This window comes from Euleptes europaea, chromosome 9, assembly GCF_029931775.1.
Source record: "Euleptes europaea isolate rEulEur1 chromosome 9, rEulEur1.hap1, whole genome shotgun sequence".
Lineage (NCBI taxonomy): Eukaryota > Metazoa > Chordata > Lepidosauria > Squamata > Sphaerodactylidae > Euleptes > Euleptes europaea.
This window is the reverse complement of record NC_079320.1, coordinates 49,079,975-49,105,155: the sequence shown is the minus strand read 5'-3', so window position 1 is coordinate 49,105,155 and position 25,181 is coordinate 49,079,975. Positions and strand designations below refer to the sequence as shown.

The window sequence follows — 25,181 nt, the reverse complement described above, 5'->3', positions numbered from 1 at the left end:
AACGCAAAGACCAAAAAAGACCATCCAGACAATAGCCAAACAAATAGAAAATTCATCCTTACTCCCCATAAGGGACCACCACCTGAAGCTCTGGTTGTCGCCCTGCCTAAATAGTTGTATTTTGCCTGCCTGCCTCAACTGTTGCTAGTATTGGGAGAGATCAAACCTTATATATACAATGGCCCTACTGTTTAGAAGTCTCATGAGATCACAGGCTAGGCTTCTGACTTTGTGATATTTACAGAGAGTTCCTATCATCAGCCTCACAATAGTGTAGTGACTTCTGCTCTGTAGGCTTTGCCATGGAAACCTGGGGGGTGGACTTCCCCATTTGTGTCTAGCGCTCTAGCTACTAATTCACCCTGGTTCTCCCTAAAAATACAACAAATAAATAAAAATGATGATGATAGTGTTCTGCCTGAAGAAAACATAAATGTGCACCGAGAATTTGGTCATATAAATTTGGTCTTCTCAAAACTCTTTCCCTATCCTTGATTCCACTTGCAGATTTCATTGATGATGCTCACAGCCTTTTCCCTTCCCAATCATCATTTTTCTGCAAGTCAGAACCTAAGTTAGCTAAATTTCTGAAAGTTACTGTGCATGTACTTATCCCCTGTTTACAGTATTCTGGAAACAAACTTTTGGGTTAGAAGCTCTTGGAGTATTTACACAGTTTGCCTGGGTGATAAATTATTTATTTACGGGTACATAATTGCCCTGATCTTCCCCATAGAATCCTCTCTCAGAAAGTCCTCCATATGCACAGCTATTTTGGACAGTAGTTACAGTAATACCATCTTCTTTCTTCTTTAAAGTATCCCATCACCACCATTTCTGTGACACTGATTCTCACAGCATTCCTGTACAAAGAGGGAAAATCTTGATGAATAGAGTAAATAATTAAGTTACGTATAATTTGTAATTTTGCTAACCCTGTACGAAAACTGGAAAAGCTGGTCGAACGTTATGACAAAATGTACTGAAAAAGTTGTTAGCCATGGAAGAAATAGCAGTCACTGCCATTTTACAGATGAGATCACAGCATTGAGGTATAGCTAATTTAAAGCACTTTGGCACTTTGAGTGGAAGAGTTGGCTCAGCATTACTTGTAATATCATAGAAACATTCCTACTCTCTTTATCATGTAATAATATGCTATTGTATTCTTTTTGCAAGCACTAGGAGTTTTTCTTGCCTTTAGACATAAATCTTGAAATATGTATGCCCTGTATATGAGGCATTTAGATTCTATACCAGTCCAGTTGCATGAAAACTATTTATTTTTGCTTTCCACATCAATAAAATGTCTCAGCGGAGAAAAGTCAAATATGTACATTATTCAGAAGGTAGAAAGCTTTTACTTTCTGTTTGTTCCCCCAACCACCACCCAACTGCATCCCTGCCTTGAAAGCAACTCTAGATTGTTCCATAAGAAATGATCTTGCCAAGCTCTAAGTGCATGCATGGGAAAATTTGGTTTTAATGTCACATTTTAAGTGGTTGCATTATGTTCTACGACACCCCTTGTTTTAACTTAAGCAAAGAAAAAAGGGGGAAAAAGAGCCATATGGCATTTTCATGAATAATGTATAGGAATAAATCTACTCTACTAATATAAGCTTCAGCAACTGTTTGGTGCTTTACACCTATCTAATGATATATTGAAATGTACAGAATTGGCACCTAAAAACTTCTTTTTTTCAGTGTTTTTTGCTCACTGAAAGCTGATGATTAACAAATCTAAACACCAAACTCAGAACCTAGCATATGGCCTATACAAACTGTTGTAACAATAGGAGATGGTGGTAAGTACCACTACAGCCAGAAGAAGGAGAGTGAACAAAAGGAATTTGCTTAAAGAAGGAAGAAAAAGTATAAACATTATAACAGTTCTAGTACACTGGCCAGCTGTCTTGACTACCTTATCTGAGGAGTGGTGTGTATTTTTCTAGCTCAAATTAATACTGAGCTTTTAATTTGACTGTTTGAGGCTCCACCACAGGTTCAGACTGTGCTTAGCACAGTATTGCAAACCTTTACAAAGTGGGTGGGGTGATCCCCCACAGTCAGTTCCTCACAACACAAGTAAAACTTTAGCAGAAAGTAACCTATGTTGAAGATCTAAGAGTCCATTGTAAGGAAATGTAGGAATAAGATAACTCAAGTCTGAGAAAATAAACAGCTTTTCAAAGGACAAAAAAACTTAATTGCACAAAATTACTTTGTGAGGGGGGGGATAAAAGTTTTCCACATACCTCAGAAACCTTTATGATGTTTCTCTGTGGCTGAGGCTCAAGTGGTAAACAGTATGTTTCATGTGGTTTCAAGATTCAGTGCTGGTATCGCCAGGTCATTTGCCCTGACCCAGATAGCCCAGGCTAGCTCAACCTCACCAGATCTCGGAAGCTATGCAGGATTGGCCCTGGTTAGTATTTGGATGGGAGACTTCCAAGGAATACTAGGGTTGCTACTCAGAGGCAGACAATGGCAAACCACCTCTGAAAGTCTCTTGCCTTAAAAACCCTATGCGGTCACCACAAGTCATCTGTGACTTGATGGCACTTTTCTTTATCTCCACTTAAAGGATCTCAGGTTCCATATATTGAGAAAGACCTTTCTCTCACTGAGACCCCAAAATGCTCAACTAGATAGACCTATGATTTGTACAGAACATTTCCCCATGTTCAAGGGAAGGTTTCAAGAAGCATTTTCCACATTTATTTGTAGCTGTTTTGCCTAATACGGCTAAAAGAGGGTGAAGACAAGCACTTGCAGTTAATATTATACTACTACCATTCCCATCACTGTTCAGTATGTATATGAAATACAGAGAAATACATTGAAATGCACTTTCCAGGTATAAATATATTTTGCTGTTTTTCTCCCCTGTTGTTTTATTTAAGTGGAAGTTAACATATCAAAGGAAAACTTTTAAAAGGCTTTACTGAAGTGGTCTGATTATTCTTCTCATGCCAGCCTTTTGACGGAAAAAAAAATAAACTCATGATATATTTCAGTAAAATTACCATCTACGGGCTTGACTATGATCTGATTGGGCTCTGGAGAACTGCAACTGGGGGAGGGGTTGCCGGCTTCCTGCCTGCATCATTTTTGCCAATGCAAACGACCACCTGGGGACTGTTTCCCCTTTCTCTGGCTCCATGACAAAAACGGCATGGAAGCCTTCTTACCACTTCACGGTGGTCTGGAGCCTAAAAGAGCTCTGTTGAGGTAAGAACACAGATGTTCTTCTGTGTGACAGCAAGTTAGGACAGGCACCTATATTACAACCGTGAAAGAAGTAACATCTAGTTTGAGCCAAAGTCAACAGCAACCACACCTCAACAGTAATGTGGTATCTTAATTTATGACTTAAGAGCCACATTTCTTTATACTTTGAGGCATTTCAGTGAAAAGCGATTATTTCAAATGTTGTGCAGTTTGCAGTGGCAAAGCAATTGATCTGAGCACACAAAAAAAACTTCTGCAGGTGTTATCTAAGAGCTTTTTTAAACAAAGAAATTTGTAGTAATTGAGCTACATTTGCTCAAGAAGAAAAAACAGATTTTGGTTTAGAGGAAGCAGAGCTTTTTTTATAACACCTCAGGAGTACAGTTAAGTATCATCAGTGGTCTCAGCCAGCCATTAGCACATTATCTTGAGAATCTACGTCATTACTTTAAATTAGGTTCACTTAATTAGCCAGCTGGTACTCTTCTCGTCAAACTGATAAACAAGCTGCACTTCACAGTTCCATAAGGATGAGACCAAAAGGTAAAGGTGGACTCTGATTTTTTTTTACTGAAAATAGGAAAAATAGTCGTGAGTTGCTTCATTGAGAATAACAGGAGATGTACAAGGGGTCACTAACACAATAACAAAACAAAAACCCCAATCAAAACCACTAGTGAGCATGCTGCCATCTCTCCTTCTGGTAGATACTAATTAAAATAGGTTACATTCTGGAATATTCTCCTACTCTTGACAACACAAGAACAGTAACAAAGGTGGAAAGCACTGTGACACTCTCACAATACTTGCCGTCCTGCTCTGACTTCCTTTATAATCAGTCAATAGCATTCAGAGATACTGAAGCCTATCCTACCCCTTCTCTTCACTATGAAATCCCTCAGTGCATTTTTGTAGCATAACAAATGATGCATCACCTTCCCAAGAATGTGTGAACTGGCTAGAGGATATCTGGTAAAAGAACTGCAGCCATTTCTCCCCCAATTTAATAAACTTAAAAGTAATTTTAAAATCACATACTCTACTAACAAAGAACAGGCAGATAAAATATGAGCAGTGCTGTATATGTTTCTTTAACTACTGATACCGATCTTTTTATTCCACTTAATTCATTCATTGCAGAATATTATTAAAGAAATGTGATTGCTAGTTGGAAGATTTAGCAAACTCTTTCATTTGCTGCTCAAAAGGAAATGCATCTCTTTCCAGATGAATCCATGGTCAATCCAGCCTACATTTCTCTCTTTAAAATACAATTCAAACAAAAAAAGTTCCCAGTTGAATCACAAAAGATAAACGGTGGTAAGAAGGGTAAACAAACACTTGGCTGCTCACCATTATTGTCTCCAGTGTTTTAATTGCTATGTTATGGCATCCAATGTAATTAGATCAGAGGGAACATATATCCATGTCACATTGCTCAAATAATAAGCCAAGATCATGGTTTAAGCAAAAGTGCTCCAGCTTCAAATTAAACAGAGGATGTCTTCAGCAATTGACAGCCTAATTTCAGAAGCAACAAAAAGACTTCATTTGGGCATAATTTCCATCCAGTCCTTGTGTGATATTTATGCCACTAGAAAATCAAGTTGAGGCTAATTATTTTCTTGCTTGTTCACATACTACAGGCAGTAAGTACAGACCCAGTACCAGTGAAACTTCACTATGACCGATCACACGATCAAGTATGGGTGCTCAGTTGGGGAAGCTTTGATAAAAACTCTCCTACATTACAGGTCAGTATTCTTAAGTTTGTGCCTTTGGTGAATCCAGGCTCATTGTGTAGTCCTGGGACTCATGTAGGGAGTGTTTGTTTGAAAGTGTCCCAACAGTGCAAGTTCCAAGAACAACAGAATCATTCTTTTCAGGAAGAAGGTTGTTAGAAGCTTTCTTCTGGATGTGCAAACCTTCAAAATAGAAGAAACTTTTAACATAAGGGTACATTTTTAAACATGGGACCTCCCTCCATGTTCATTCTGATGCAGTTTTCCCATGGATACCAACAGGTGTTTTTTTTTTTAATTAGCTCTAAATAAACTTTGATCAAAATACCCCTTAAGCGTCCTGTATGTTGGGTTTCAGCTTCTTTTGTTTTGATTCTTTGATGCAAAAAAAAAAAAAAAAAAAGAGCTCCACGTGTTTATACTCATCAGCCCAATAAAAGTGTTTTAATGTAAAGATGAATCCCATCAGAATTAGATACCATTTAAATATAGCCACTATGGTGTGTTATCCCCTTTCCTGCATGCTCTTCCTGTTGTACTGCTATAAAATCTAAACATTTGCCCACTTCAAGCAGTGGTCAATGGTAGTAGTCTTCACCATTGCAATTTTTGTCCATCCGGGATCATAAGTGATGATCATATAAGATTGGCTTCACATGGCTGCTTCAAATACCACAGCAGTGTTTGGAAAGAACCCATAGAATGTGGCTCCATTACTGCTGAAACATCTAAAGGGCACCTTTATTCTAAAGAGGTAAATATCCCAGATTTGAGCATTTCAAACAGATGGCCAAATGTATATGTTGCTTACTATGAGCAATAGTATGTAAAAATATGTTGTACTGAAAGTAATTTATCTTCAGGAGGGCTGTATAACCCAACATATGCAAAGTGATTCCTGATTGCATAGAACTGCTGTCTATTTCTAGGTATATAATAACTGTATGTATATTTCCCTTCAATATAGGAGTTGTGCAAAGCTTTGTATCACATCTTCATTATACCTTGGAAACGGTTTAGATTGTCTATGAATGTATTTGTTTCTAAATGTGAGATAACTATCATCCTGATAGTATAGAGTTGAGAAGAGCAACATGTTTCGATAAAGGGGCATAATTTTGAATGCAGGCTGTAATATAGTGTCATTTATTACAACTTAGTATGAGAGGAAGTTTCCAATGAATATTAAGCACACCCTGGATGACTTGTTATTGAACCACAATGCAAAATATTTATAGGCACTTTGTGGGAAAATTGGCTAATGAACTGATTCTAGTTGGCACATACTTAACTTCAAATCACCTTGTGGTGCTGCCCTGTGAAGACGAGGCTGGGGGGGGGGAGGTATACAGTGACTACTGTGTCCTTGAAACATCAGAAATTTGTGAGTTGTGCTAGTAGCTTGAACTAGTCCAAAACTGCAACATCAGACACTATTTTTACATGTGGCAATGCAATGCTAAGCAAAGATCTTCGATCTTAGCAAAAAAAAATAGACGAACAGGAGATGTGCTGAGATTGGATGTGGGGAAGTGTGCCAAGGAATCTACATACTGTAGTTGGCTATTTGATAAAACTCCACAAACTGAATTGCGTCACAGTGGCCTAGAAATAGAAACAGGAATTCTGCATTTGTCTCACTGTAGGAATGCCCTCACTGATGTTTTCACCAATCTATGTATGTCACTATACATATTTATAAAACACATTACTGATTTCAGTAGGAAATGACGTGTTTAATTTTTTGGGGGTAGGCACGTAACACTTTGATTGTTTGCATAAAAATTTGTTTACCATCACAGTGACCTTCTGAGGTAATACAACCACACTGTTACGACCAACTCAAAATATCAGGAACTAGTGAGCAAGCTTCTGATTTCTCTGGAATGCTTTATCCAGTTAGATGTTAAGCAAAAAACAAACAAGAGATGGAGGAGCAGAGAAGATAGTAAAAGCATTATGGGAAACCTTCTCAATCTGTAGCTTACTACAGTGTCAAGTGGAACAGAGGAAATGTTTTGTAGTTGTAATTAGGTTAAGCCATTCAAGGTACAAATAATCTCTCAGGCAGCACCAATGGCTGCTGAGACGAAGAATATAAAAGCCAGGCATAATCCAGATCATTCGTTAGCACTAATCAAATCATGCAGCAGAGAGCAGAAAAAGAAAAATGCAGAATGCAGTAAATATTTTTAATATAAAGAATGACTACTGCTTTCTTCTGCTCCGTATTATAAGGGACCACATGTTATTATTCTAATTATGCCTGACTTTTTGTAGTTTTCAAGTCAGAACAGCCATTGCTAGGGAAAATCTGCTGGTGATTCCTGGTCCTAAAGATGTCCAGCTGTCCTCAACCAGGTCCAGGGCTCTGGCCCCCACCTGGCAGAACACTCTCCCGAGTGAGATCCAGGCCCTGCAGGATTTAAATCAATTCTGGAGGGCCTGAAAAATGAAGTTGTTCCACTGGGCATATGGTTGAGGACAGTGATGGTTTTCCATCTTTCTGGCTTCCCTTCCCTTCCTCCCCCTCTTCTTATTTACTGCTGGAATATTAGAAATAAACAGCACTGTTGATTTTAATTGATGTTATATCTTATCGGTCTTATATTATATTAGTTTTTAATTGTATAATAATGTTGTAATCTGCTCTGAGCCTGGCTAAAAGTCCAATAAGTTATTGTTATTGTCATCATTATTGTTACAATAGCAATTGATTGCAGGGATTTAGAGTCTGAACTTAACTAATCAAGATGTAACTCATACCACATCCACTTGTAAATACAGGAAATACTCTGAATCCTAACATAATTATTTCAGACATTTTAGAGCAGTTAGAAATCTTTCATTCTGTTAATGATTCTAGCCCTTGATTGTATGGTTTCATTTCACCAGATAGAGGAGAGGCAGTGAAGGTAGAGTGTGTCTTACAGTGCATTCCTAAGGAGAGTTACTCCCGTTTAAGCTCATTGAAATGCATGGGCTTAGAATGGAGTAACTCTCCTTAGGAATGCGCTGTTAGTATTTATGTGCCTGACAGGGATGTCATCCAACATGAACAATTAGCCCAACTTCCACTGAACAGGAATATCCTGGTTGGTGTATCTCTGCACAGTGTTTCCATTTTTTTTCCAGTCATTGTTCCATCATGCTAGATTTGTTCTTTTCTTTTGCCATCAAGTCACAGCTGACTATGACAGATCATAGATCAGGGGCGTGGATATCAAGACTTGTACTGCATGCAGTGAGTTCAGCGTAGTTCATACATGTGAGATTTAGGTGATTTTTTTTGTGTGGCCATCAAGTTGCAACCAACTTATGGTGACCCCATATGGTTTTCAAGGCAAGAGACATTCAGAGTTGGTTTGCCATTGCCTGCCATGCATCTTGGTATTCCTTGTTGGTGTACAAGCCACATACTGGCCAAAGTCAGCACTTCTTAGCTTCTGAGATGTGACAAGATTGGGCTAGCCTGGGCTATCCAGGTTAGGGCCCATTTGAATCTATATAAGTATGGGTCCTGTGTTTGCATAAGCTACTGAATTCTTGGGCTGGCACCTGGTAGGCAGGAGCAAAGTCTTTCCTGGAAGGTGCAAGCAGGCAGGGCAGATGACATGAAGGGTAGATGCTGAAGTTAGGGATACATAATCCTTTAGATGAGATGTACAATGAGAATGAGATGTACAGTGGGTTGGATCGAACAAGCTTTTCCATTGGTGAAGAATGGAAGGACCACCTTTAACCACCAAAAAATACTATGCTGGAGATCCTGAGAGTTCCATGGACAAAAGCAATGTGGGATGGAGAGTATAATAAGGAAGAGAATTGGGTGATATCAAGTGGGAAACTTGCTGGATCCAAGTTGGAAATTTCATCACAATTGGTCAAGAAGGGAAGTGTGTCACATCCAGAAATGTGTTTCCTACTGAAACCAATGGAAATAACTATCCAGTAAATTTCCTAAAATAATTAGCTTACATTCCATTATGAAAATATACAATTCAAGTTTTGAAAAGAACCTAGTCCAAATGCAATTTTTTTGCTCAGCAGTATTTAGTGCTATCTGAAACCTTGTTTTGTATTTTGAATGGCTTGACTTAATTGTCTACTTTACATTTCCTGTGTTCCATCTGGTTATTATAGCAATCTGCAGACTGAAGGGCTCTTCTGCCATGCCCAACTACCTCTTTTTTTCTCCTCTCCCTTTCTTTGTTTTGCTTTGCTTAACATCCAGCCTGATGAAGAGTTCTGGAGAACTTGAAAGCTTGCTCACTACTCAGTGACATTCTGGGTTGGGCCTAATAAAAGGTATTTCTGCTACTTTTGAATTTGATTTAATAGTTGAACATGGTTGCCTAAAGCCTACAAATTTTGCCTTTGAGGTAAGCTACTGTTCTCCATGTGGAAAAAACTGACTGGAATATTTGCTCACAAGAGACTTTAAAGTGGGAAACCCATTTATATTTACAGGCCCACAAATTCTCACAGTAGCAATGGATTTATGATTCCTTTTTCATGATTCCATTATCATAATAGGGTCTCACACATCTCTGTGGAGTGTTTTCCACATATGACACCCACAGATATCCTGACGGAGGATCTCCTTTCTGGAGAACTATGTGAGCAGTCTCTACATGATCACCTCACATGATCACCTCCCTTTATTTATCCCAATGAGGATCCAGATTGGCTAACAACATTCTCCCCTTCTCTGTTAGGTAGGCTAAGTTGAGATAGTATGATTGACTCAAGGTCACCCAGTAATGGGGTACTGAATATATGTTGATCTCCCAGAGTGTCTTCAAACTAATTCCATTCTTGCTTTCTTTTATCTACTGAACATTTCTGGTAAAGAAGAACAAAAAAAGGACGTGGAATCCATTTTGTAAATGTAATTAAACAAAGCAAGGTTTTTTGTATGCATTACACTAGCTTTGTTTGAAGTAAAAGTGTCAGAATACGTTGGTAATGCTGTGACCTTAATTAACATAATTTAACTGAATGTAATTTATTCAGCCAAATGATTAGAAGTAAACAAAAGGTGAGTAATTGCACTATGTGATCTCCAGGTGATTACCCAGGCCAGCGGGAGTATTTCTCACCATACTATTCATACTCAACCTGTGGGCAAGCAGTTTGACAGAGTGGATGACTTTTTCATTCCATCTACAACACTCCTCATCAATCACATAAGGTAAGTGATGTACAAACAGCTGTACAGTGCTGGGCAGCTAAAGGTATGACCACCTTTGCATTTATTTATTATAAGAACCATGGTGTGGAATGCATACACTTATCTCGTTTTATTGTCATAACAAATGGTGTGAGGGAAGTTAGGTTAAGAGATCCCTCATTAAGTTTTATATCAGAGCAGAAGCTTAACCCAAGGTCTTCCTGATCCACATGCAACACTTCTATACTACAACTAGTATACCGATAGCATACAGTTTTTTGCTCCTCAGATCTCCAACCCATTGTTCTGCCGTCCACTCATCCCTTATAACATGCTATCTGGTCTTATGAAACATTTACCTATAGTTCCTCCATATCCTTGAACCCTGTAACCCCAGGTCACTGACCACCAGGTCCTTACCCTTAGGACCTGAGTGAAATTTCCTCAAGAAAATTACTTCCCATTTCTATACATCAATCTGGAGAGTTATTTTTTAAAAAAATCTTGAATTGAAAACCTGAAAACTGAAAAATCTCTTTCATCTGCAGCTATGTTGACTGAAAGCGCTTTTGTCCCAGTGTGTCATGGATGTTCTTGCTTTTTATTTGTTGAATGGTTACGTGTCATTTTGTGTTGATTAATCTCTAAGGAGTTTGTGTGTATTCCCATCCTTGTTTAGATTCTTTCAAGTGTAGTGTTAGGCCTGGTTATGGGACTGAAACAGCCTTGGTCACCCTGATGGATGATCAGCACCAGGAGATGGATAGAAGGAGTCTGATTCTGTTGACACTTCTGGACCTCTCAGTGTCTTTCAGTACCATTGATGATGATATCCTTCTGCACTGCCTTTCCAGGCTGGGATTGGAAGGCACCATTTTGCTGGGGTTCCGGTCCTACTTGGAGGATAGGTTTCAGAAAGGGGTCCTGGGAGACTGCTGCTCAGCCCCTTGGCATCCCATAAGATCCCATCTTGTCCCCTGTGCTCTATCTCATGCTTCCCATTGATCCCAGGGAGGCTGTAGAAACCTTGATCCGGTGCCTGGAGGCAGTTTTGGAGTGGATGCAGGCTAGTAAAGTGAAGATTAATCCCAACAGGTCAGATGTGCTACCAGTGAGCAAAAGGTCTGACCTAGGATTTAAGGTGTTACCCATTCTAGATGGGGCTGCACTCCCCTTGAAGGAATAGATCCGTATTCTGGGAGGGCCCTTGGACCTAGGGCTACTGCTACATAAGAAGGTGGCAGCTGTGGCCAGGAGTGCCTTTTACCAGCTTTGGCTGGTTTTCCAGCTGTGGCCTTTTCTGGGCAGAAAAGATCTGGCCACTGTGGTGCATGCCCTGGTGACATTAGATTAGATTACTGCAATGTGCTCTATGTGAGGCTAATCTTGAAAAGTGTTCAGAAACTTCAGTTGGTACAGAATATGTCCTGATGCAGGCAGATACGAAGGCCAGAGGCTGGAAGCATAGTCAGTAAATTAGTCCAAGGTCGAATACCTTTGTCCAAGGAATCAGTACAAGAGGGGACAATCCATGTCCAGAGTCAGGATCAGTTCTGAGGTCAGAGTAACAGGAATCCAGAAAACAGCAAGGACACACAGCTGATAGAGTGGGTGAAACGAGTTGCTCTCACAACAGGCCTGTCACATTGGCTGCTTAAATAGGCCCTTATATTGTTGGGATAGCAGAGCCAGCTGTTGCTCATTAGGCTGATATGGCATTGCATGCCCAGTGGAGTGCATCAGCCTCATTACTGCTGTCAGTTAGTGATCGATGCTGGGCTTGTAGTCTGGCACTCCATTGTATGTCTTGTATTTCCAATTGGAGCCTTTACACCTCTGCTCCAGAAGCTTTGGTGAGCCCTCCGGTGAGTCCTCCTCTGCGGACACGGTGAGGGCCTCCTCTGCCTGTGGCTGCTCTTCTCTTCTCACTGACTTCTTGTAAAGGAACTCCCTGCTGCTGCTTTTCTGTTCTCACAATGGATAGGAGACCTCCAAGGAATATTAGGGTCATGACGTGGAGGCAGGCAATGGCAAACCACCTCTGAACGTCTCTTGCCTTGAAAACCTCACCAGGGTTAGCCATAAGTCAGATGTGACTTAACAGCAGAAAGAAAGAAAGAAAGAAAGAAAGAAAGAAAGAAAGAAAGAAAGAAAGAAAGAAAGAAAGAAAGAAAGAAAGAAAGAAAGAAAGGCCATATGCCTGCACTATTAATCGCAACTATTTTAAAATCTGAAAGCCACTGCGGAAGTCCTACTCTTAGATTGTATTATATAGCTTTTCTTTGTTCTGTTGCATCCTTTCCCCTATGCTGATAGAGTAATTAGACACATTTAAATAATTGTTTTCTCAGTATTTTTGGATGTTTAGTCCAAATTTAGTCAGCAGTGGCATCTAATTTAGTGTTTGTTTTTAAACCAGGAAGCTGTCCAATAACACGTAGTAGTAAAATGTGAAAAGGCTAGACAGAGCTTCACACAAAGACTGTTTTCATAAGCAATAGTATTGTTATGAAATATTGTTTGTTAAGAATTTTTGGTATGGATAAAAATACTATAGCAACCAGCACTCTGGTGGCTAGTGAGGGGTTGAGGAAGCTTGATTAGAATCACTACAGCACACTATAAAAGTGTTGGTCCATTCTGTTAATGAGATCCATTAATAGCCATGATAAAAATCCATTCTTTTTAGATAAGTGTTCACAAATAATACCATGGGGATCCATGGCTAAAAGCATCAAAAGATTCTTTATGTGTTGTTCAGATATTTCCCCCCAAAATATTTTAGTATTATGATAGAACAGCCATTGTGTTACATTACTAGGTGCATGGATTTTTTATAGGAAGAAAAGAAAAAAGATCTGTGGAGATTAAGGTTAGAGGGCAAAGGATGAAATGTAGTGTCTTCAATGCACTGTGTTCCAAATGAAACAAAAAGAAATGGAGTGGTTTAGAAATTCAAAATTAAATGGTGCATTTAATATACAAATACTCTTCTTCAAAACCTCCCTTCATAGCATGTACAGAGGAAACTCTGTACCAGTGTTCCTTTGGTGTGTAGAATTGCCTGGTAATTGACATGAATGAGGAAATCCTTGGAAGCAGACACTGTTTTATAGAAATGATGTAAGTTGAAATGGGGCTGAATTATATATCCACCAGAGCCTGATATCGGGATGAGCAGATATCCTCTGCTTTATTGTGTTATGGTTCTGAATATTTGCCCTGCACTTCATTCCATTCCTTAATTCAAGTGTAAGTAGGGCAGTTTCCGACATTAACTCTAGAAATGGAGCAGGTGAGTTTGGCTCAGCTTCTCACTCCTTCAGCTCTTGTCCGTTCCAGCTAAGAATTTCATAACATTCCTATAATACTGATTGGATTTTGTAAAGTTTAGTCATTAGTCCTTTGAGGATTCATGTTAAGTGTGCTCTTTAAAGGAGAGTATGAATGAGCCATGCTTTACTGGGATATAGCCCTGTCGTAATGTCAGCAGAGCTTGCATTCATTGGTACATCTTGGAATCCTTGACCAAGCTATTTGCTTGCAGGGTGGATTTGATTTAAATATAGGGGGAGGGGCAAACAGTTTGCTTGAAGCTGGCAAAGGACTAGCTTGGAAACTCAGCAGCATCTCCCTCTCCAAACCCATAAAGAATGCTATCACAAAGAACCAGCGTAACACAAGATCTATCTTCCAGTCCTATAATCTTCTTTGGGTGCATAATAATGTCTTCTTAAGTATAATTACACTCCAAGTCCATTGAAGTACATGGACATAGAAGGGTGAAACTCTGTGTAGGATTGTACTGTAAGTGACCATACAGTGGCTAGCCCCTAAAGATTCTTCTTTGCTACTAGCTGTATTGTTTGTAATAGCTAGGGTGAAGGGTACAGCTATCCTTGGATCTCAAAGACTCTGCCAGAACTGTTAACCTAGAGCCGTGTTGGCGAACCTATGGCACGGGTGCCACTTCCGGCACGCGTAGCCCTTTCTGCCGGCACGCACTGTTCCTCCAAGCCGCTGGCCTTTCCGGCTCTGCCCCACCCCGGATGGGGGAGGCTGTAGCCCAGGGGTGGGGAACCTCCGACATCATTGGCGGTGGCCCCGGACTCTCCCACAGAAGCTGCCGCCATTGCCGCCGCTGGAGCGTGCGCGGCCAGCCAGGCGGGTGGGAGAGCGGGGAACAGATGCCGAGCACTCACACTCGGCATGGCCGGCGGCTTCTCCGGCGCCCTCTGGGCCTGTGCGGGCGGAGGGGCATGGCTGGTCGGTGGGTGCGAAGGAGGAGCCCTCTGCCCCACCCTTCTCGCCTCTCACAAGCCTGCCGCCAAGCCCCACCGAGTGGCAAATCCAAGGCAAAACCTCCCATGCATAAATGGCCTCTTTCTTTTTCTTTCTCCCTCTGTCCTTTTCTTTCTCTCCCTTGCTCCATTTCTTTCTAACTTTCTCTCTCTTTTTCTTTCTTTCTCTCCCTCCCTCCCTTCCCTTTCCCCCTCCCTTCCCTTCTTTCCTTCCTTCCTTCCTTCTTTCCCTCCAGCGGCTTCTCCGGCACCCTCTGGGTCTGTGCGGGCGGAGGGGCGTGTAGTCCTATTCCACCTTTGAAGTGCCCACAAGCTATCCTCCAAACACCTTTCCATTTGTCTTGATATGTAGAGAGAAAACACTAAGGAACTAGTTGCCAATCTCCAGGTACTAGCTGGAGATCTGCTATTACAGGTGATCTCCAACCAATAGAGATCAGTTCCCCTGGAAAAAATTGCCACTTTGGCAATTGGACTCTATGGCACTGAAGTCCTTCCCCAAACCCCACCCTCCTCAGGCGCCACCCCAAAAACCTCCCACTCATGGCGAAGAGGAACTTGGCAACCCTAGCCTCTCCCTCTGGGCCCCCTCTGGGGGTGGTATTCAGGTTAAATTGCCGCATTGGCACTCGGCGATAAATAAGTGGGTTTTTGGTTGCAGTTTGGGCACTCGGTCTCTAAAAGGTTCGCCATCACTGACCTAGAGTGATCTAATTTCAAGAAGAGGATTCCTTATTACCGTACAGTTCTTGTGAAGAACTCTGCTTTTCTTTTCCTCTGTCTTGAAACTTATTGCTCACATACCAATAGATCAAATGTAAGAGCTCTTGGCTCTCTTTTCTGTCAGATATATTCTAACCTTGGTCTCACCTTTATGCAAAGTTTTCAGCTCCCTAATAACTTATTTGAACATAGTACAGAATTTTGGAAGGAGGGAGGTTAAAAGTTAAAAAAAATACTAGCTTTTGTCTGTATATTAAATTAAACTGGGAATTAAATTTTGAAAATATGTAGTACTGGCATAGGGTGAAATTTTTCCTAGAGTTATTTATTTGTACCCATTCACTGATTTAAAAATTCTTTTCCCCCAACATTTATTTTGCTTTTAGGAACTTTGAGAGTTGGTTTAAATAAAAATGGGTATTCTGAGTAGTGGAGCAGGAAACCCTTTAAATTAACTGCAGCTGAGAAATCCATCAAATTAGAAACCGTATTGGGGGGGAGAACTATTTTACTTAAGCTATCATCAGTCATTAGTGAAAATACTCAACAGTGACACCAGCATGCAAAGAACATCAGAAAACAAACATAAAACTTCAAACCGGTTTGTTTCAATATTTAAAGCAATGTAAGCATTTCTCCATGAAGTGGGGCCCTCAGTCTTTTATCTTCTCCCCCAGGTAGCGTATCTCTTAAAAATAAAAGGGGGCGTTCCCAAGCCATAACTGCTTAGGAGGCCGCCTAACGGCAGCCCCGCCCCCCAGCCGGCACCATGATGCCCCAGGCATGCCTTCCGGGATGCCCTGATACCCGGGCACCCCTCTGCAGCCTTTGCCGGCATCTCGATGCTGGCGGAAGGCTCTGTCGGTGACCAGGCCTGCACGCCAGCGCTGGGGCCACAAGCACCGCCCAGATACCGGTGCTGTGGGCCGTTGCACCAGCGCAGGCCTTCACCGACCTCCAGAGGCCCTTCGTCCTAGCCACCGGCGCAGCTCAGGAATGCGCTGATAGTCTCCAAGGTGCTACTGCACTGGATCCTAGCTATTCTACTGCAGACCAACATGGTTACCCACTGAAACATCATTAAAGACATGGAATAAAAAAATAGAACAAGTAATAATAATATTTAATTGTCCTTACAGATGTTTTGTGTGTCACACTTGACACATTAACGTTGTATGCAGGATGACAGACAGAAGAATATCCATATATTTTTTATACATGACAGAAAGAAGAATGTCATGCATATACAATATTCTTTCTGTCATAAGAAACCTAAGGAGCAGAAGGGCTAATTATTTCTACACAGTTCATAAATCCAAGTAAAGTAAGATAATTGGAATAATTAAAAGCTCTAATTACAATATTATACAATGTTTCAAAGCAGTGTTAAATTAAGTAATTGTAAAACATTCATTCCCAGCCTTCAGCTGCATTAATCTTTGTAGCAGGCGTTTTGAACATCATACAGTACCTGTCTTTGCATGTGTAAGAATGAACAATCAGCCTACTGCTGTGATGACCTAGAATGTAAATGGAATTAAATATTCTAGTTTTTAAATAGTCCATTCTCCTCTTCCTCTGAAGTGCTAGTGGTCATTGGGGAAAGTGTTCAATCAGAGGCTATTCTAATTTTAAATCCTAGGAAGCTTTCTCACAGCTTTGTTTAATTGTGGTACATCATTGGTCTAAAATTTTGGTTTGTTATTACCATTAGCACTTTAGAGAAACAGAATGGACTGTTTCAATGGCAGAATATTTAATTCTATATACATTCTAGGCTATTGCTACAGTACATTTTTTGTTGAGGGGAAAATGCCTTCAAAAACTCAAGTCCAAGGTTTCTGGTATCATTCCAGCCTCTAACTCTGATAGTTAAATGCAGTGTTTTTTGGGAGAATGTGAGTGAAAGAAGACATTACAGGGAAGGAAAATCCTGAGGAAGAAGGAGGCCATTTATGCAGGGTCAGTTTTGATGCTTGCTCAAATCTGTTTTTTTTTTTAATGCGACCTTTAAAATGCCCTTTCACGGTCCCGATGCAAAAGGAGAAATTCCACCCACCCACCACCACCTGCCTGCTCCTTTGTTCCTGTTAGCAAGCCGTGTGCATAGCTAACGCACGGCTGTAAGTTTGCATGGTTCCTTGAGTGGATTCTTTGCGGTGGAGGCAGAGCAAACACAAAAGGTCGCATTAAAGGGGCTCTTAAGAAATGTGAAGCAGGCATGCACTGGCTTCGCAGTCACTTCCTGAATGACTGTGAAAAATTAAAAAAAATATGCGGGGCACTTCAGCCTAGAACTGTGCTAATTGCCAAGCATAAATGGCCGGAGTGTAGTAGTGGCAGAGGAGGAGGCCTTGTCTAGCTTGGTCCTCAGATTCACCATGTGTGAGGGGCGAAAACTGTTCCTAGATTGTGAAGCAGGGAAATTTTTCCAGACCTTTTCTTTCTCACCTCACCCTGACTTGGGTACTGTTCAGCCTATTTTTCTCTTTGTTTATGTTGTTGAAGCTTCCAGTTCTTTACTCCTTTTTTATTTACCTTTAAATAAAAACTATTTGTTTGAGAGTGCAATCCTGAAGGGGAGGGTAGATCCCCAGAAGCTTCCCGGCTGCCATGGAGACAAAAAAAGCATTTTTAAAATAAAAAAGGGGGGAAATGCCCCACTGAAAACAGTGAGGGTGCACCACCAAAAAGGTGGCACAGTCCTGCCGCTGCTCAAGGGGGCATTCTGGGGGTGAAAGGGCTGTGGAAGCTGCTGAAAGGCAGCTCCATACCCAGGAACATCCCCCCCCCTTGCTGGCATGGGATTTCCCTTCTGGAAAAGCCCTGCCGGCATGACTACACTGTTGGCATGACTACACTGGCAGCAGGGGCTGGTGGCACCTGAATGCCACCCTGTTTGCCCCCGCACTGGCATAGATGCCACCTTATTCCATGATAAGGTGGTAACTTCACTGGCATGGGGTCACACAGACTCCAAAGGAACTTCACCTCCCTCTTCAGGAATGGGCTGCCCAGGTACTTCAGGTCCTTGAAAATGGGCACCCACCAATCTGTGATGACTTATCTGGTCCTTTAATTCTAAAAGGGTTACGTAATAATACAAGATTGTAAATTGGGTCCCAGAGAAAATTTCCACTAACAGAAAGAGGGACAATTCTGTCTTATTCCCCCTTCTTGCTGAAGACTCCCCCCCCCCCATACTGTTTCTACGTGGACAAGGATTTGGGGGTCATTTGGAGCTTTAGCAGAAGGGGGAGGTAGGAAAATCAAGCTTCACTGACAGAAATACATCGGTCAGCAAGTTTTCAACATCAGGCAGTCCTGTATGTGTCTCACTCAGTGGCTATTATTATTGAAAATAATAATTAAAAATTCAATATGTCTAAACAAAATCTTCACAATAACATATTGCAGAATAGAAAACTTGATTGCATGGGGACACAAACCTTAATGACAAGAAAATGGCAGGAAGCAATCAGTGTCTCTAAAATCCCTAATAGGGAGAAAAGCAGGGTATAAATATCTCAGTAAATATCTTCTGGGTTTTTTTTTTTAATCTTGTTGTGGGGATGAGGGGAGAAGTGTTTATTACTCAGTTTGGTTATCCTGCTGTCTTCCCTATGCAGGCTTATCCTTGTCATGTGAAAGGTCAGCTTTTGTGCATCCTTCTTTATCCAACCATTGTGCATCCACTTTGTATAGTAGTTTTAATTGCCCAGCAGCCTGCACAGTTTACCACACACTTTCCTTCTCTTCACGGATACTCAATAAGCATTTTGAAACCTGTTTCCTTTGGGACACATCACAACCATAAATTTGCTATGTACCCATGCAAAAAAATCATGGATATTCACAGCAAGGCCATAACCAGCCTTCCTCTCTGGGAGGGTTTGCCACATTTCCTCTTGGGGCTTCAAAGAAAAGAAAAGAAAACCAGGAGTTTCCTTGTCACCAGCAAAAAGTTTGGTAATTCAGCTGTCAAGCCCCAAATGTCTTTTAGTATTTCATTGAATACAAATTGTTGGTACCAGAAATTTGTACATTGGATTAGGACTTTTATTTCACATTCAGAAACCTTTATGTTCTGAATTCCTTTCTTAAATCAATATTTTAACTTTTGAACCTTTTAAGCATCCTGCCATTCTTACAGTGGTAGCGGTTCAAGACAGGAGCAATTTGTTAACCAGAATTTTTTCCCTTGTTTGAAAAAATAAGCTATCACTTTTTGAAGCTCTCATGTCACAAATTTCGAATGTTGTTTGCAAAAAAAAATTCTCAGGAGGGGAAATCAGTGTATCAAGTGTGAGAGTGTATCTAACAGGCCACACTTGCGCTATAGCCCTGATTCTCGGTATCCCTAGCTTGGCAAACAAATCCACATTTTCCATTGCCAAATGGAGCATGCTATTTGCAACTTGGTTGTGAGATATTACCACTGAGTCTTCCATAGTTTTAGTAGTTTCAGTAGTTTCTGAAGTCCTGTAGTCCTATCCTGCACCAATTCCTTGAGGGGCGTACTAGAGATAGTGTTGCCCAACTAAGAGTATAGTTTCTTTTATTCTCTCAAACAATTTGAAGGCAGAAACATAGAAAATAAAACATCTTAAAGACTTTTTTATGCCTTTAGCTGTGACCATTGTGCTTGTTCCCGAGGTCTGTGCCTTAGGGGATGACAGACAAGGCTCAGAAGAGAGAGGAAGCCTCTGGGGAATGGTACAGCACACTTTCTTTCCTGTATCCCTCAGGCTTGAAAGTTATGGGAGAGAGAAGTTCATATTTGTCTGTGGGAACATATCCCACTATAATTGTATCTCATACAGTATTCCTATAGTTTTGTGGCTGATGTCTTTTATGGGTGCAAGGTAATGAGACTGGAGGCAATTCATGTGATGCAGCCCCCTCCTTGTTTATACCTGCCATGACATGGTTCTTCATGCTGCTTGCCTGTCACTGTCAGATTACAATATCCTCTGCTATCACTTATGTGAGAAAGCTATTCCTCTTTCCACACCAGTGTCCAAAATCCTTACGCTACAAAGTACAATTTTGCATTTGAGTCGTACCTTCTGAAGATTGCTAACATAAGGAAGACTAAATATTCATTAAGCTGTGTATTTCTCTGCCTCGGTATTCTTGGCTGGGCAAGGGCAGATAGACATACAGTATAATGATATGGCATTATACGTTGTGCTGTAGAAGCTGCTCTAAGGAACAGAGAATAAAGATATGCAGAACTGCACCAGTTTGAGTTTTGTGTCCCTTATAATGTCTAGCTGTATGGTTAAGAAGGGCTGCTAAGGGAAGGATGTCATTGGTCTCTGTGAAAATGACTTGCTCCCCAGTTAGTGAAAATCACAACCTGAAAATGACTGTAATTCTGTTTGTACAGATTCCAGTTCTGGGATAAGGTTCAGCGGATTAGGCCAGGCCTGCAGCTCGTATCTGTTTTCAACATACTGTGCAGTCTAAGCTCATCGAAATCTTAGATGGAAATACCTCTGCATAGTTACTTTGTTACTTACACAGAGAGATCCCTGAGTGTTTTCTGGCTCAGCAGAAATGGAATGGCAGTTTTAGGTTCAAGTGCTATCTGAGTCTCAGAGGTATAGGTCAATAGTACAGATGGTGTCACACAATTATTGTTGCTGAGAATACTTTGGCGGCGTTATTAGCTTAGGATAATTAGGGTTTTTATGCACTATCACTGTACTGTTTACAGTTATTCCAAATCAATAAATGCATCACCTGCCTTGGTTCTCTATGTCTGGGAAAGCAGCATTATGTCAAGATAACAATATAGTATGCTAAGTTTCAAAGTGCATTCACTTGTGGCACAGAACTAACACCCACCAGGCAGCACATTGCCCATGCTACCCACAATCAGAAGGTGTCTTGCATTTAATACTCTTCTAATTAATCCTAAATATGTCCAATATATCACAAAATAAAACTTCTGTAGGGATAATGAGATGTAATATGTTTCAAAATCCTGTTTTCTGTGTATATGCTGTCAAGTATCCAACAGCAATTACTATAAATATGTAGATTATATATATATACATATATACACACACACACACACACACACACACACACATATATATATATATATACATATACATATATATATAATATTATAAATATATATACACACACACTAGAACAAGTCCCTTAAAAAGTTGTCAGTTTCCTGCAAAACTTACAAAGTATTTTTTACCAAGCAAATTCACTTGCAATTTTTACAAAGGCACTCACACTGTCAACACTTTTGCTGTTGTTGCTGATCGAATCATTATTTTACTTGCATATGCATTAGTTAGTGGATAATCAGACATAAAGCTGTTTTTAATCTTTAGCAAACAGAAAAAAATGCATGGGATCAAATGGGAATTTTAATCTTCTTAATTTTAAATCCATTTTAAGTTAAACTGCTTTTCTAAATTCATTTTGATCAGGTTGACTGGTCTCCATCCACAGTATTATAAGAAGTGCAAGTTAGGATCTAGCCATTCAGGTATCATTTCACTTGGTAATCCTAGTTCTAAAAGTTGTGAGCATTGTTTCACAACTGTAGCAGATCCTCCGCAGATTTAAGGGAGCTAGGAATATTAGTAGGCACTCCTTAATTATTGACAAAACTACCACATAGTTCCTTTATTTAGAGGGAAACATTCTGGAGCCAAGGTCTTCTCTACATGATCTGGTCTCTGGTTTCTCAAATGCTGCTACAAGTGAGCATCAAGGACTTTATGTGTTCAGTGAAGCATGGGGGCAGAAATGGAAATGGACAGGAAGAAAAGAGAATGTACAAGGTAGCAGGAACAAAGGATAATAACTGGATTAGGAAAGCAGAAGAACTATTGATAAAGGATAATGTTGACCTGGAGGGAAATTGCCCTAGCCAGATAGGAAAAGTTGACTCACAGTGCATTCCTGAGGTTTCGGCATGGGGGAATGGCAGGGAAGAGGCGCAGCAGCAGTGCCTCCTGTTTATCCAGCGCCGAAAAAAAACCTTTGAGGCTTTTTAAAGTTTAAACGGAGCTTTTTGCCCCATAGAGAAAAGCTTTTTGCCCCATAGGCGCAGCAGCAGTGCCTCCTAACCTGTTTATCTGGCGCCGAAAACAAGCCTTTGAGGCTTTTTAAAGTTTAAACGGAGCATTTTGCCCCATAGCTAAAAAGCAGGCGCAGCCTTGCTCTTCTTGGCACCGGCGTTCCCGGGGTGAAAGGGAACAGGAAGCTGCCTAACGGCAGCTCCTCCCCCTGTCCCATCCCGGGAACACCTTCCAGGATGCCGGAATGCCTCCCGGGACGCCAGCACAGACCTTTACGCCACCGGTGGAAGGTCCCGCCGGCATCCTTGGGTGGCGCTGTCGTGGCAGCCCCCGGAGACTGGCGTCCGGGCCTTCCTGCCATCATTCAGGCCACTAACGCCAGCGTAAGTAGCCCAGACGCCAGTGCAGGGGGCCCTAAAGCCAGTGCAGCGCCTTCCTGGCCTTCTAAGGGCTTTCGCCCCTAGAACTCAGGAATGTGCTGTCAATTGAGCATATATTTTTACATTTTATAATGATATACATTCCCAGTATATTACACTAATTTTAATAAATTCCCCAGGAAGATCAGAACAATTCTACATTTCCCTTCTCTTTTCAGACCTCTCTGAATAAATTACTTGTAATGTAACCAAAAAATTTTTATAATGGCATGCAAAATATGAAGCAGATGGTTGAGTATTCAAATAACTGATTTCCACTATTGTGAAATGATTGCTAGAATTTTGAAATGTTGGGTTATAATGGCACATATCCGTCTTTTGTTGATCTTGTACGTGGCAGTTTTTATTGTTTTTATTAATACTTTTCAACCTGATCTTGTATCCAAATAAACTGAACTGAATGGACCTGGAGAAAAACAGGGTCTGTTCCAGGAGGTCACTGTTTCCCTGGTCTCCATGACTGGAAACACACCACATTTTTCCATACAATTAAGTGAAGCAGAATAGTCTGCAATTAGAACTACTGATGAATGGCAGTATAAGAGCGACCATTTGACACAAGTAAAGACAAATCTGAGAACTGCTAACTTAGTTGTATCTTCACTACTGAGCTTAGTGCTGACATCCACAGTTAATTTCTAACATGAGTATGAGCTTGGAGTCACTCATTTATTATTGGGTTTTAAATAGAGATGAACAGTTTCTTCCAGCTCCATCCTGATTAGATTTCAGACCTTTAATCCAGGGGTTTTACGTCATCAATCTTGAGTCCAGCCTCGGAAACATCAAGGAATAGAACCCAAAGATCAAAAGAGAATGTTCTTCCCATTTTTCCATTGCCTGTGATGACTGTGGACAAAAAGAATAAAATTTAAGTCCCATGGGTGTACACTTTTGCAATCTTGAGTTATGGGATCCTGAAAAAGTATATCCCTGCTCCAAGGCATCAAGACAGCAACCAGAATTTGCCCTTGCCACTCAGGTGTTAAAATTATTTATATGCCTGGCTTTCTGTTCTTGCACTGTAAGTAGGCATCTTGTTGTACCACATAACAACAGGACAGAAGAGCAAACAGGAATCATCTGAACAATGATGCCAGAGAGGGACCATCATAAACTGGTGGTGCAGCAAGGACGGGGAATTGAGCTGAATATCCCTCTCTCTCATCCATGAAGAGTAGAACAAACTCTCCACAATCAGAAGATTAAAGAGAAGGACATTTTGCCCAATTCCCTCTCCTCATCAAAGTACCCCATGTTATACTGCATCCTCACCCCTCAACAAATGATTGAGGGGAGGCAGGCTTCTTCCACTCACACTCAGTGGCGGATTTACATATAAGCTAAAGAAGCTATAGCTTAGGGCCCCACTCTCTTGGGGCCCCCAAAAAAATTTAAAGGAAAAAAAAACTGGATTTACATTTCCAAAATATAAGATAAATACAAATAAAATAAAACCTACATACAGCAACAGTGTTTTGTGTTGTGTAGGCTCCCATGGTGTAAATAATGGGCCCTGCCTGCATATTTTGTTATGTGCAAATGGCTTTAGATACCTATTAGGTCCATAAATTACCATATAGCATATATTCAACACAAAAAACAGCGACAATTTGTTGTTGACAAAGGACAGCTGGACATATAAAGGGCCCCATTACCTTAAGAAACATAAGAACATAAGAAAGGCCCTGCTGGATCAGACCAAGGCCCATCAAGTCCAGCAGTCTGTTCACACAGTGGCCAACCAGGTGCCTCTAGGAAGCCACTAACAAGACGAGTGCAGCAGCTCCATCCTGCCTGTGTTCCACCACACCCAAAATAATACGCATCCTCCTCTGATACTAGAGAAAATAGGTATGCAGCATGACTAGTATCCATTCTAACTAACAGCCATGAATACCCCTCTCCTCCATGAATATGTTCACTTCCCTCTTAAAGCCCTCCAATAGCTTTAATAGCTTAGGGCCTCATCAAACCTAAATCCGGCCCTGCTCACACTTGCATATGACCAAGCCCTTTTTTGGTAAGGGTGCTTTTGAATTATTCAGTGGTTGAGATTTGATTCCAAATATATCTCTTTTTTGTTTTTGCATTACACCAAAACAAAATCCATGAAATCAAAATTGTTTTGCTTTGTATTTAGATTTTTTCTTTTTGTATATTGCAACTACATGTTTGTTATATGCATTAGGTTTTATCCAGCCAGCATTTCCACTGCTGAAAAGGGACAGGGTCTCCTTTGACCACCAAAAAGGCTATGCTGGGGGTCATGGGACATGCATGGATAAAAGCCATGTGGGATGGGGGCTGTAGTAAGGAGAAGAAACAGGACAGTTTGTTTGAAAAAGCTGGCTGGATCCACCCCATTTGTGCCAAGAAACATAGGAAAATGATAACAAAATCAATAAAAAGCTATTTTGCGAGTAACCAGGAAGAGATATGGAAAAGTTAAACATACAATGAATGGATAAGGAACTTTAATGAAACACAATACATTTCTGTAATCCTTCTTA

At 40.8% G+C, this 25,181-nt stretch overlaps 1 protein-coding gene across 2 annotated transcripts in view; it reads left to right on the top strand.

The window, feature by feature from the left end:
• Positions 1-25,181, top strand: part of FSTL5 (follistatin like 5) — a 383,938-nt gene that overhangs the window by 343,422 nt on the left and 15,335 nt on the right. For both annotated transcript variants that reach the window (XM_056855358.1, XM_056855357.1), the window contains 2 exons: positions 4,881-4,988; positions 10,046-10,170. In XM_056855358.1, the coding sequence (XP_056711336.1) occupies positions 4,881-4,988; positions 10,046-10,170 (233 nt within the window). The remainder of the gene's footprint in view (positions 1-4,880; positions 4,989-10,045; positions 10,171-25,181) is intronic.